This window comes from Salvelinus namaycush, chromosome 29 (assembly GCF_016432855.1).
Source record: "Salvelinus namaycush isolate Seneca chromosome 29, SaNama_1.0, whole genome shotgun sequence".
NCBI lineage: Eukaryota > Metazoa > Chordata > Actinopteri > Salmoniformes > Salmonidae > Salvelinus > Salvelinus namaycush.
The window spans coordinates 36349407-36362057 of NC_052335.1; the positions used below are offsets into that span (position 1 = coordinate 36349407).

The following is a 12651-nucleotide window of genomic DNA, read 5'->3' on the forward strand; positions in this document are numbered from 1 at the left end:
TACCTAGTGCACTACTTTAGACCAGGACCCATAACCACCCTATTCCCTACCTAGTGCACTACTTTAGACCAGGACCCATAACCACCCTATTCCCTACCTAGTGCACTACTTTAGACCAGGACCCATAACCACCCTATTCCCTACCTAGCGCACTACTTTAGACCAGGACCCATAACCACCCTATTCCCTACATAGTGCACTACTTTAGACCAGGACCCATAACCACCCTATTCCCTACCTAGTGCACTACTTTAGACCAGGACCCATAACCACCCTATTCCCTACCTAGTGCACTACTTTAGACCAGGACCCATAACCACCCTATTCCCTACCTAGCGCACTACTTTAGATCAGGACCCATAACCACCCTATTCCCTATATAGTGCACTACTTTAGACCAGGACCCATAACCACCCTATTCCCTACCTAGTGCACTACTTTAGACCAGGACCCAAAACCACCCTATTCCCTACCTAGCGCACTACTTTAGACCAGGACCCATAACCACCCTATTCCCTATATAGTGCACTACTTTAGACCAGGACCCATAACCACCCTATTCCCTACCTAGCGCACTACTTTAGACCAGGACCCATAACCACCCTATTCCCTATATAGTGCACAATTTGACCAGGACCCTATGGTCCCTACTTCTGACCAGGCCTCTGGTCCCTACTTCTGACCAGGGCCCTATGGTCCCTACTTCTGACCAGGCCTCTATGGTCCCTACTTCTGACCAGGCCTCTATGGTCCCTACTTCTGACCAGGCCCCTATGGTCCCTACTTCTGACCAGGGCCCTATCGTCCCTACTTCTGACTAGGGCTCTATGGTCCCTACTTCTGACCAGGGCCCTATGGTCCCTACTTCTGACCAGGCCCCTATGGTCCCTACTTCTGACCAGGGCCCTATGGTCCCTACTTCTGACTAGGGCTCTATGGTCCCTACTTCTGACCAGGCCTCTATGGTCCCTACTTCTGACCAGGCCTCTATGGTCCCTACTTCTGACCAGGGCCCTATGGTCCCTACTTCTGACTAGGGCTCTATGGTCCCTACTTCTGACCAGGGCTCTATAGTACCTACTTCTGACAAGGGCCCTATGGAATAGGGTGCCTTTTGGGACGCAGACAGGGAGTCAGCTCCACAGTCAGCTGTCCTGTCCTGCTCACCTCACAATACACGTCTTTGTTGGGTTAGGCTGAGATGAGGGCTTTGTACAGAGAGGCCATAACCTGTTGATTCACTGCTTGATACTGAAAATACTGGTGTGTGTTGGAGACGAGGTGCATGTGAATTAGCATCGCCCGCTGTATGGGAAGTAAATACAGACAGTAGGGCTCAGATGCACTGTTCCATGAGCAACATTTGTTTTCTATTTGGCCGTCAGGAGTCTCGGTTCTAACATGTCATTAGAGAAATGTCTTCACTGTGCGTCCACTTCCCTTCGGGCTGGTTTGTACACTTTATTTCTCTCTCACAGAGGACTGTGATTGCATGTTTCTCTGAGACACTCGGTCTCTCTCTCTGTCTCTCTCTGTCTCATTCTGTCTCTCATTCTGTCTCTCTCTCTCTGTCTCTCTCTCTCTGTCTCTCATTCTGTCTCTCTCTCTCTGTCTCTCATTCGGTCTCTCTGTCTCTCTGTCTCTCTCTCTCTCTCTGTCTCTCTCTCTCTGTCTCTCTCTCTCTCTCTGTCTCTCTCTCTCTGTCTCTCTCTCTCTCTGTCTCTCTCTCTCTCTCTCTCTCTCTGTGTCTCTCTCTCTCTCTCTCTCTCTCTCTCTCTCTCTCTCTCTCTCTCTCTCTCTCTCTCTCTCTCTGTGTCTCTCTCTCTCTCTGTCTCTTTGTCTCTCTCTCTGTCTCTGTCTCTCTCTCTCTGTCTCTCTCTCTCTGTGTCTCTCTGTCTCTCTCTGTCTCTCTCTATGTCTCTGTCTCTCTCTCTTTGTCTCTGTCTCTCTCTCTCTGATTGCAATAAGAAGTCCAGTCGTCAAACTCTTGATTTTTTTTGGTATTGCATACCACCCCTTTCTTTTTTTGTTCCGTGATTGTGGGCAAATCAATGCAATACATGATTAATCCCAGCCTGAACATGGAGCCAAGATACTAGTGTAGATTAACATTCCAGTGTAGAATTCTGCAAAATCCAGTCTGTCAATTCCGTTAAATGGCTGTCTGTGGAGGATATTGGACAATAGCTTTTAAACTGGGTGGGAAAGGAAAATATCCTATGGTTGAAATGCTTTGGACATTAAATTAACCTCATTTTTCTTCTTCTTCTCCGGTTCTGACGTGACAAATAATGTTATTACATCAGTCATTGACAGGATGATTTTAATCTTAACCTCTCCTCTCTCTCTCTCTCCCTTCCTCTCCTCTCTCTCCCTTCCTTTACCCCCTCTCTCCCTTCCTTTCCCTTCCCTCTCCCTTCCTTTCCCTTCCCTCTCCCTTCCTCTCTCTCTCCCTTCCTTTCCCTTCTCCCTTCCTCTCCTCTCTCTCTCTCTCCCTTCCTCTCCTCTCTCTCTCTCTCCTCTCTCCCTCCCTCTCTCCCTTCCTCTCCTCCCTCTCCCTTCCTCTCCTCTCTCTCTCCCTCTCTCCTGCCCTCTCCTCTCTCTCTCTCCCTTCCTCTCCTCTCTCTCTCCTCTCTCTCCCTCTCTCCCTTCCTCTCCTCCCTCTCCCTTCCTCTCCTCTCTCTCTCCCTCTCTCCCTCCCTCTCCTCTCTCCGTCTCTCTCTCCCTCCACAGCGGTGGTGTATGGTAGCTGGGTCTGACATGATGCCCGGTCAGATCCCTGACCCCTCCCTGACGGCCGGCTCCTTGCCCAGCCTGGGCCTGCTGGCCGGCATATCTGCCACCACGCTCACCGACCAGCTCAAACTGGCACAGGACTTCAGGAACCTGGGTGCCATGTTGTCACCGCTGCATATCCTGGGACGGCTGGGCAAGAGGCCACTCACTGCTATCAAGGGAGAGGTGAGGAGGAGGAGGAAGAGAAGGATGAGGAGGAGGAGGTGGAGGAAGAGGAGGAGGAGGAGGAAGAGAAGGATGATGAGGAGGAGAAGGAGGAGGAGGAGGAAGAGAAGGATGAGGAGGAGGAGGTGGAGGAAGGATGAGGAGGAGGAGGAAGAGAAGGATGAGGAGGAGGAAGAGAAGGATGAGGAGGAGGAAGAGAAGGATGAGGAGGAGGAAGATGAGGAAGAGGAGGAGGAGGAAGAGAAGGAGGAGGAGGAAGAGGAGGAGGAGGAAGAGAAGGAGGTGGAGGAAGAGAAGGATGAGGAGGAGGAGGTGGAGGAAGAGAAGGATGAGGAGGTGGAGGAAGAGAAGGATGAGGAGGAGGAGGTGGAGGAAGAGAAGGAGGAGGTGGAGGAAGAGAAGGAGGAGGAGGAGGAAGAGAAGGATGAGGAGGAGGAGGAAGAGAAGGATGATGAGGAGGAGGAGGAAGAGAAGGATGAGGAGGAGGAGGAGGAAGAGAAGGATGATGAGGAGGAGGAGGAAGAGAAGGATGAGGAGGAGGAGGTAGAGAAAGGATGAAGAGGAGGAGGAGGTAGAGAAAGGATGAAGAGGAGGAGGAGGTAGAGAAAGGATGAAGAGGAGGAGGAGGAGGAGGAGGATGATGATGATGAGGAGGAGGAAGAGAAGGAGGAGGAGGAGGAGGAAGAGAAGGATGAGGAGGAGGAGGAGGAGGAAGAGAAGGATGAGGAGGAGGAGGAGGGAGAGAAGGATGGGGAGGAGGAAGAGGAAGAGAAGGATAATGAGGAAGAGAAGGATAATGAGGAGGAGGAGGAGGAGGAGGAGGAGGAAGAGAAGGAGGAGGAGGAGGAGGAGGAGGAAGAGAAGGATGATGAGGAGGAGGAAGAGAAGGATGAGGAGGAGGAGGTGGAGGAAGAGAAGGATGATGAGGAGGAAGAGAAGGATGATGGGGAGGAGGAGGAGGAAGAGAAGGATGAGGAGGAGGAGGTGGAGGAAGAGAAGGATGAGGAGGAGGAGGAGGAAGAGAAGGATGAGGAGGAGGAGGAAGAGAAGGATGAGGAGGAGGATTGGTGGTGGATGTTGATATTTTCGAGGGATGACATGTTCTGTTTTTTTATGATCTACTGATGTTTATATGTTGTCAGCCTGTCTAACGTTTAGCTCCACCAAGTGGCCAATTTCAGAAGTATTTTAGATGTTACACAACTTAAAGGTCCAATGCAGCCATTTTTATCTTAATATCAAATACTTTCTGGGGAGCAATTAAGTACCTTACCGTGATTGTTTTCAATTAAAATGGTAAAACAAAAAAAAACAGAACTTGTTTCTTAGCAAAGAGCAATTTCTCAAGCAAGAATGTTGCTAGGACTGTCTGGGAGTGGTCTGAGTAGGGAGGTGAAAACTGAAAACTAGCTGTTACTGGAAGAGAGGTTTGGAACTAGCTTTGTTATTGGTCTATTAACTAATTTACGGCCTGGAGATGAGGCAGGCCAAAACGCCATCCCACAAAAACAGGCTAAAATTTCAGGCGGTCTTTTCAAACAGCTCTTACACTAAAAGGGCATTTTACACAATTTCACAATATTATTCCAACCTCATAGTGTGGAAAAATATATACACTGCTCAAAAAAATAAAGGGAACACTTAAACAACACAATGTAACTCCAAGTCAATCACACTTCTGTGAAATCAAACTGTCCACTTAGGAAGCAACACTGATTGACAATAAATGTCACATGCTGTTGTGCAAATGGAATAGACAAAAGGTGGAAATTATAGGCAATTAGCAAGACACCCCCAATAAAGGAGTGATTCTGCAGGTGGTGACCACAGACCACTTCTCATTCCTATGCTTCCTGGCTGATGTTTTGGTCACTTTTGAATGCTGGTGGTGCTTTCACTCTAGTGGTAGCATGAGCCGGAGTCTACAACCCACACAAGTGGCTCAGGTAGTGCAGCTCATCCAGGATGGCACATCAATGCGAGCTGTGGCAAGAAGGTTTGCTGTGTCTGTCAGCGTAGTAACCAGAGCATGGAGGCGCTACCAGGAGACAGGCCAGTACATCAGGAGACGTGGAGGAGGCCGTAGGAGGGCAACAACCCAGCAGCAGGACCGCTACCTCCGCCTTTGAGCAGGAGAAGCACTGCCAGAGCCCTGCAAAATGACCTCCAGCAGGCCACAAATGTGCATGTGTCAGCATATGGTCTCACAAGGGCTCTGAGGATCTCATCTCGGTACCTAATGGCAGTCAGGCTACCTCTGGCGAGCACATGGAGGGCTGTGCGGCCCCACAAAGAAATGCCACCCCACACCATGACTGACCCATCGCCAAACCGGTCATGCTGGAGGATGTTGCAGGCAGCAGAACGTTCTCCACGGCGTCTCCAGACTCTGTCACGTCTGTCACATGTGCTCATGTGCTCAGTGTGAGCCTGCTTTCATCTGTGAAGAGCACAGGGCGCCAGTGGCGAATTTGCCAATCTTGGTGTTCTCTGGCAAATGCCAAACGTCCTGCACGGTGTTGGGCTGTAAGCACAACCCCCACCTGTGAACGTCGGGCCCTCATACCACCCTCATGGAGTCTGTTTCTGACCGTTTGAGCAGACACATGCACATTTGTGGCCTGCTGGAGGTCATTTTGCAGGGCTCTGGCAGTGCTCTTCCTGCTCAAAGGCGGAGGTAGCGGTCCTGCTGCTGGGTTGTTGCCCTCCTACGGCCTCCTCCACGTCTCCTGATGTACTGGCCTGTCTCCTGGTAGCGCCTCCATGCTCTGGTTACTACGCTGACAGACACAGCAAACCTTCTTGCCACAGCTCGCATTGATGTGCCATCCTGGATGAGCTGCACTACCTGAGCCACTTGTGTGGGTTGTAGACTCCGTCTCATGCTACCACTAGAGTGAAAGCACCGCCAGCATTCAAAAGTGACCAAAACATCAGCCAGGAAGCATAGGAACTGAGAAGTGGTCTGTGGTCACCACCTGCAGAATCACTCCTTTATTGGGGGTGTCTTGCTAATTGCCTATAATTTCCACCTTTTGTCTATTCCATTTGCACAACAGCATGTGAAATTTATTGTCAATCAGTGTTGCTTCCTAAGTGGACAGTTTGATTTCACAGAAGTGTGATTGACTTGGAGTTACATTGTGTTGTTTAAGTGTTCCCTTTATTTTTTTGAGCAGTGTATATAAAACACAGGAAAATCATGTTTTTGACTCCACTGGGTGTTTAATCATTTCAATCTGGGTTCTCTGAAACTATTCACGTTTGCCTCCAAGATGGCAAGCACAGGTATCAAACTGAGACGTAGTTACTTGAAATTCACAATAAAACAAAAATAGGAGTGAAACACCATTGTGTCAGGAGTATAAAATGCAGGAAAGATAGAAACCAAGGTTGGAATAACTATATTTAATAATATGCAGGCCTTGAAAAAGGTCACCATTAGCTAATCACAGCACTTCTTCTTCTCCCTGCAGATGGACGAGGATGATGAGAGGAGGAGACGGAGGAGAGATAAGAACAAAGTGGCAGCAGCACGATGTCGGAACAAGAAGAAGGAGAGAACAGACTTCCTCCAAAGGGTCAGTCTCTTTTCTTTTTCAAAATGGCGGCTGAGTTCTTTATGTGTACTCTGGTGTTCTTTATGTATACTCTGGTGTTCTTTATGTGTACTCTGGTGTTCTTTATGTATACTCTGGTGTTCTTTATGTATACTCTGGTGTTCTTTATGTGTACTCTGGTGTTCTTTATGTATACTCTGGTGTTCTTTATGTATACTCTGGTGTTCTTTATGTGTACTCTGGAGTTCTTTATGTATACTCTGGTGTTCTTTATGTGTACTCTGGAGTTCTTTATGTATACTCTGGTGTTCTTTATGTGTACTCTGGTGTTCTTTATGTGTACTCTGGTGTTCTTTATGTATACTCTGGCGTTCTTTATGTGTACTCTGGAGTTCTTTATGTATACTCTGGTGTTTATGTGTACTCTGGTGTTCTTTATGTATACTCTGGCGTTCTTTATGTATACTCTGGTGTTTATGTATACTCTGATGTTCTTTATGTATACTCTGGTGTTCTTTATGTATACTCTGGCGTTCTTTATGTGTACTCTGGCGTTCTTTATGTGTACTCTGGTGTTCTTTATGTATACTCTGGCGTTCTTTATGTGTACTCTGGCGTTCTTTATGTGTACTCTGGTGTTCTTTATGTATACTCTGGCGTTCTTTATGTGTACTCTGGCGTTCTTTATCTATACTCTGGTGTTCTTTATGTATACTCTGGCGTTCTTTATATGTACTCTGGCGTTCTTTATGTATACTCTGGTGTTCTTTATGTATACTCTGGTGTTCTTTATGTGTACTCTGGTGTTCTTTGCAAATTGCCTGTAGAATCTAGAATAGATTGTATGATTACTTCTAAATAATTTGTGAAGAATCTATGTCGTGTTTATAAAGACATGATGAGTGCTCTGTCAGGCATTCATGTTATAGTCAGGGTTGGGTAGGTTCCTTTCTAAATGTAATCCGTTAGTTACTAGTTACCTGTCCAAAATTACAATCGGTAATATAACTTTTGGATTACCCAAAGTAATCTGATTACTTTCAGTTACTTTTAAATAACTTTCAAGAAGCATTAGAAGAAGACAAAAAAAATGTATATTACCAATTGAACAACATTTATTGCAGGATAAATTAATGTTAGCTTGTACATAGCTGGCCATAAATATATGTTGCATTTTACTTTATGGGTTATGCAGGCTTCTTCTAACTCATTGCTTTCTACTACAGATTATAATAATAATATGATTAGGCTATATCTTTACATTAAAAAACAAAGTCTGTCAGATTTCCAGTAATTCTAATTAATTTAATACTCCTTGATCTTCAAGAACAGGACTTGGAAATATGGAAATATAGATTAGCCCGAGCATAATTAGCCAACTCTGTTGTTTATGATTTTGTTGTTATGGAGGACTGTTTTGGGCTCATTGCTTCCAGTTGAAAAATCAACTCTGGTCATTTAATGGCATATTTTGAGCACGACTGATAAGTGCCATTTGCATGTTGCATTTGCTATAGGTCTATTGTTTTTGTTGGTGACACTTTAAATATCTTGATCATTTGCAGCTGTTTAAGTCTATCAAAAAGTGTGCATGTGTCTGTTAGGCGTATGGATTTTCAATAAAAGTTCCACTCGTGGTCTTTTCGAATTAAACTTGTTTTTGACAGTATGGAGCCCATTACCACGGCGGAGTTTAGAAGGGAGGGAGCTCCCTCAAACTGTTATTCCATAGGCTGGGATCCACACTATGCAGCTGTTATTCTATAGGCTGGGATCCACACTATGCAGCTGTTATTATATAGGCTGGGATCCACACTATGCAGCTGTTATTCTATAGGCTGGGATCCACACTATGCAGCTGTTATTCTATAGGCTGGGATCCACACTATGCAGCTGTTATTCTATAGGCTGGGATCCACACTATGCAGCTGTTATTCTATAGGCTGGGATCCACACTATGCAGCTGTTATTCTATAGGCTGGGATCCACACTATGCAGCTGTTATTCTATAGGCTGGGATCCACACTATGCAGCTGTTATTCTATAGGCTGGGATCCACACTATACAGCTGTTATTCTATAGGCTGGGATCCACACTATGCAGCTGTTATTCTATAGGCTGGGATCCACACTATGCAGCTGTTATTCTATAGGCTGGGATCCACACTATGCAGCTGTTATTCTATAGGCTGGGATCTACACTATGCAGCTGTTATTCTATAGGCTGGGATCCACACTATGCAGCTGTTATTCTATAGGCTGGGATCCTCACTATGCAGCTGTTATTCTATAGGCTGGGATCTACACTATGCAGCTGTTATTCTATAGGCTGGGATCCACACTATGCAGCTGTTATTCTATAGGCTGGGATCCTCACTATGCAGCTGTTATTCTATAGGCTGGGATCTACACTATGCAGCTGTTATTCTATAGGCTGGGATCCACACTATACAGCTGTTATTCTATAGGCTGGGATCCACACTATACAGCTGTTATTCTATAGGCTGGGATCTACACTATGCAGCTGTTATTCTATAGGCTGGGATCCACACTATGCAGCTGTTGCAAGAGCACATTTTTCACTGGCTGTCCACTGGTCGCAAAAACAATGAGTGATAGGCAGCTTAAACTTCTTCAATTTAACCATTACTGGGTTAAAATATACATATACTTTTGTGAACAGCCATCCACAACATCCACAACCTGTAAGGCACAAAAAGTTAAATGACAGAGCAGCAGTGTGATTCACATCAATGTAGTTATCAGTAATAATAGTTAAATGAGAGAGCAGCAGTGTGATTCACATCAATGTAGTTATCAGTAATAATAGTTAAATGACAGAGCAGCTGTGTGATTCACATCAATGCGCTATGTAGATATCAATAATAAGTGATATCCGTATCATCGTAGACTAGACCACTGATGTCATCTTTACCTCCAAGCGTTTATTCAAGTTGGATCTTCTCTGGAAGACATCGCTTGGACTGTAGTGTATAACAGCCCTATTCCCGCTTTTTCCCTGCGATCCAAACGCATTTGGTGTGTCATCATAGTGGTCTCTGATTGGTGGTCATCATTTGGTGTGTCATCATGGTGGTCTCTGATTGGTGGTCATCATTTGGTGTGTCATCATGGTGGTCTCTGATTGGTGGTCATCATTTGGTGTGTCATCATAGTGGTCTCTGATTGGTGGTCATCATTTGGTGTGTCATCATAGTGGTCTCTGATTGGTGGTCATCATTTGGTGTGTCATCATAGTGGTCTCTGATTGGTGGTCATCATTTGGTGTGTCATCATAGTGGTCTCTGATTGGTGGTCATCATTTGGTGTGTCATCATGGTGGTCTCTGATTGGTGGTCATCATTTGGTGTGTCATCATAGTGGTCTCTGATTGGTGGTCATCATTTGGTGTGTCATCATAGTGGTCTCTGATTGGTGGTCATCATTTGGTGTGTCATCATAGTGGTCTCTGATTGGTGGTCATCATTTGGTGTGTCATCATAGTGGTCTCTGATTGGTGGTCATCATTTGGTGTGTCATCATAGTGGTCTCTGATTGGTGGTCATCATTTGGTGTGTCATCATAGTGGTCTCTGATTGGTGGTCATCATTTGGTGTGTCATCATAGTGGTCTCTGATTGGTGGTCATCATTTGGTGTGTCATCATAGTGGTCTCTGATTGGTGGTCAGACTCGTTCAGGAAGAACAAATTTAAACTTGATCCTTTTTTTCAACACTGATTTGAGAAAACAGAAAAGTGTCAAAGTTTTTTTTCCGCAAACATCCTTTTTTCTGAATTTAAAAGTAATCATTGGAGGTAATCATCTCGTTTTTCAAAAGTATATTTTTAATGCTGGTAAAGTAATGGATTACAGTTTTAACGCTGGTAAAGTAACGGATTACAGTTTTAACGCTGGTAAAGTAATGGATTACAGTTTTAACGCTGGTAAAGTAATGGATTACAGTTTTAACGCTGGTAAAGTAATGGATTACAGTTTTAACGCTGGTAAAGTAACGGATTACAGTTTTAACGCTGGTAAAGTAACGGATTACAGTTTTAACGCTGGTAAAGTAATGGATTACAGTTTTAACGCTGGGAAAGTAACGGATTACAGTTTTAACGCTGGTAAAGTAACGGATTACAGTTTTAACGCTGGTAAAGTAACGGATTACAGTTTTAATGCTGGTAAAGTAACGGATTACAGTTTTAATGCTGGTAAAGTAACGGATTACAGTTTTAACGCTGGTAAAGTAATGGATTACAGTTTTAATGCTGGTAAAGTAATGGATTACAGTTTTAATGCTGGTAAAGTAACGGATTACAGTTTTAACGCTGGTAAAGTAATGGATTACAGTTTTAATGCTGGTAAAGTAATGGATTACAGTTTTAATGCTGGTAAAGTAACGGATTACAGTTTTAATGCTGGTAAAGTAACGGATTACAGTTTTAACGCTGGTAAAGTAATGGATTACAGTTTTAATGCTGGTAAAGTAATGGATTACAGTTTTAACGCTGGTAAAGTAACGGATTACAGTTTTAATGCTGGTAAAGTAATGGATTACAGTTCATTAAAAAACATATCTGTTACATGTAATCCATTACACCCCAGTCCTGTTTATAGTTTGTTTAAAGTGGGACATCAGGTCATTATTGTAAAAGAGAAAGTGTTCTCGATGACTTACCTGGTTAAATAAAGGCTAAATCAATGACCTAACAGTATACCCCCTCCCCTCTCTGTCGTCCCTGTAGGAGTCGGAGCGTCTGGAGGTGGTGAACTCTGACCTAAAGGCCCAAATCGAGGAGCTGAGGATGGAGAGACAGCAGCTAATGGTGATGCTCAACCTCCACCGCCCCACCTGCATCGTCCGCACCGACAGCGTCAAGACCCCTGAGAGCGAGGCCAACCCCCTGCTAGAACACCTGGCGGCTGAAAAGCTGGAGGCCTCTAAGTGAAACCACAGAGGGAAAGTGAAACCACAGAGGGAAAGTGAAACCACAGAGGGAAAGTGAAACCACAGAGGGAAAGTGAAACCACAGAGGGAAAGTGAAACCACAGAGGGAAAGTGAAACCACAGAGGGAAAGTGAAACCACAGAGGGAAAGTGAAACCACAGAGGGAAAGTGAAACCACAGAGGGAAAGTGAAACCACAGAGGGAAAGTGAAACCACAGAGGGAAAGTGAAACCACAGAGGGAAAGTGAAACCGAAGGGCGGGAAGGAAGGAAGAAATCCGACACAAAAAAAAAGCAACTGTCATCAAAGATGACGAAAGATTCAAAAATCACCTGATGCTTTTGTTGTTGAAGCACTTATGTACTGTGTTGAGCGCCAAGCTGGAGACTTTTGGAGACTCTTGTCTGTCTTTGCCCAAAAGACCCGGGGTTGTTAGTGTTCCGTTGCCTCGGTAACACCTTGGTAAACGTTACCTGATTGGGTTCTGAGGGAAGAGGGAGTAGCCTAATGCCCAACCCAGTTATCTCTGCGTCATAATAAGTGTTTTGTTTTGAAACCAAGTCAGCGCCACACCATTTACTTACTGCAACCAACCGCCATTACAATAAGGGACAGATGGAAGAAGATAGTGGAAACTGTAATGTTGAAGAGGAAACACTAAGATCAATCACTATGGTGCTCTGTTACCGCCACTTCTTACCGGCACTTCTTACCGGCACTTCTTACCGACTCAGAGACAAACAAAGAGGTTGTTGTTATTGTGCTATACTAAACATGTATAACGGTAGAGGTACACAGGTGTAGCCAGCCAGTGTACTGTATACCATGTTGAAATACACAGGTGTAGCCAGCCAGTGTACTGTATACCATGTTGAAATACACAGGTGTAGCCAGCCAGTGTACTGTATACCATGTTGAAATACACAGGTGTAGCCAGCCAGTGTACTGTATACCATGTTGAAATACACAGGTGTAGCCAGCCAGTGTACTGTATACCATGTTGAAATACACAGGTGTAGCCAGCCAGTGTACTGTATACCATGTTGAAATACACAGGTGTAGCCAGCCAGTGTACTGTATACCATGTTGAAATACACAGGTGTAGCCAGCCAGTGTACTGTATACCATGTTGAAATACACAGGTGTAGCCAGCCAGTGTACTGTATACCATGTTGAAAT

At 45.0% G+C, this 12651-nt stretch overlaps 1 protein-coding gene across 2 annotated transcripts in view; it reads left to right on the forward strand.

Annotated features, from left to right (window-relative positions):
- The window catches only part of LOC120024414 (jun dimerization protein 2-like), a 29740-nt gene extending 18099 nt beyond the window's left edge, over positions 1-11641 (forward strand). For both annotated transcript variants that reach the window (XM_038968653.1, XM_038968654.1), the window contains exons 3-5: positions 2734-2961; positions 6438-6542; positions 11270-11641. In XM_038968653.1, coding sequence (XP_038824581.1) covers positions 2743-2961; positions 6438-6542; positions 11270-11473 — 528 coding nt within the window. In that variant the 5' untranslated portion in view covers positions 2734-2742 and the 3' untranslated portion in view covers positions 11474-11641. The remainder of the gene's footprint in view (positions 1-2733; positions 2962-6437; positions 6543-11269) is intronic.
- The last annotated feature ends 1010 nt before the right edge of the window (positions 11642-12651 follow it).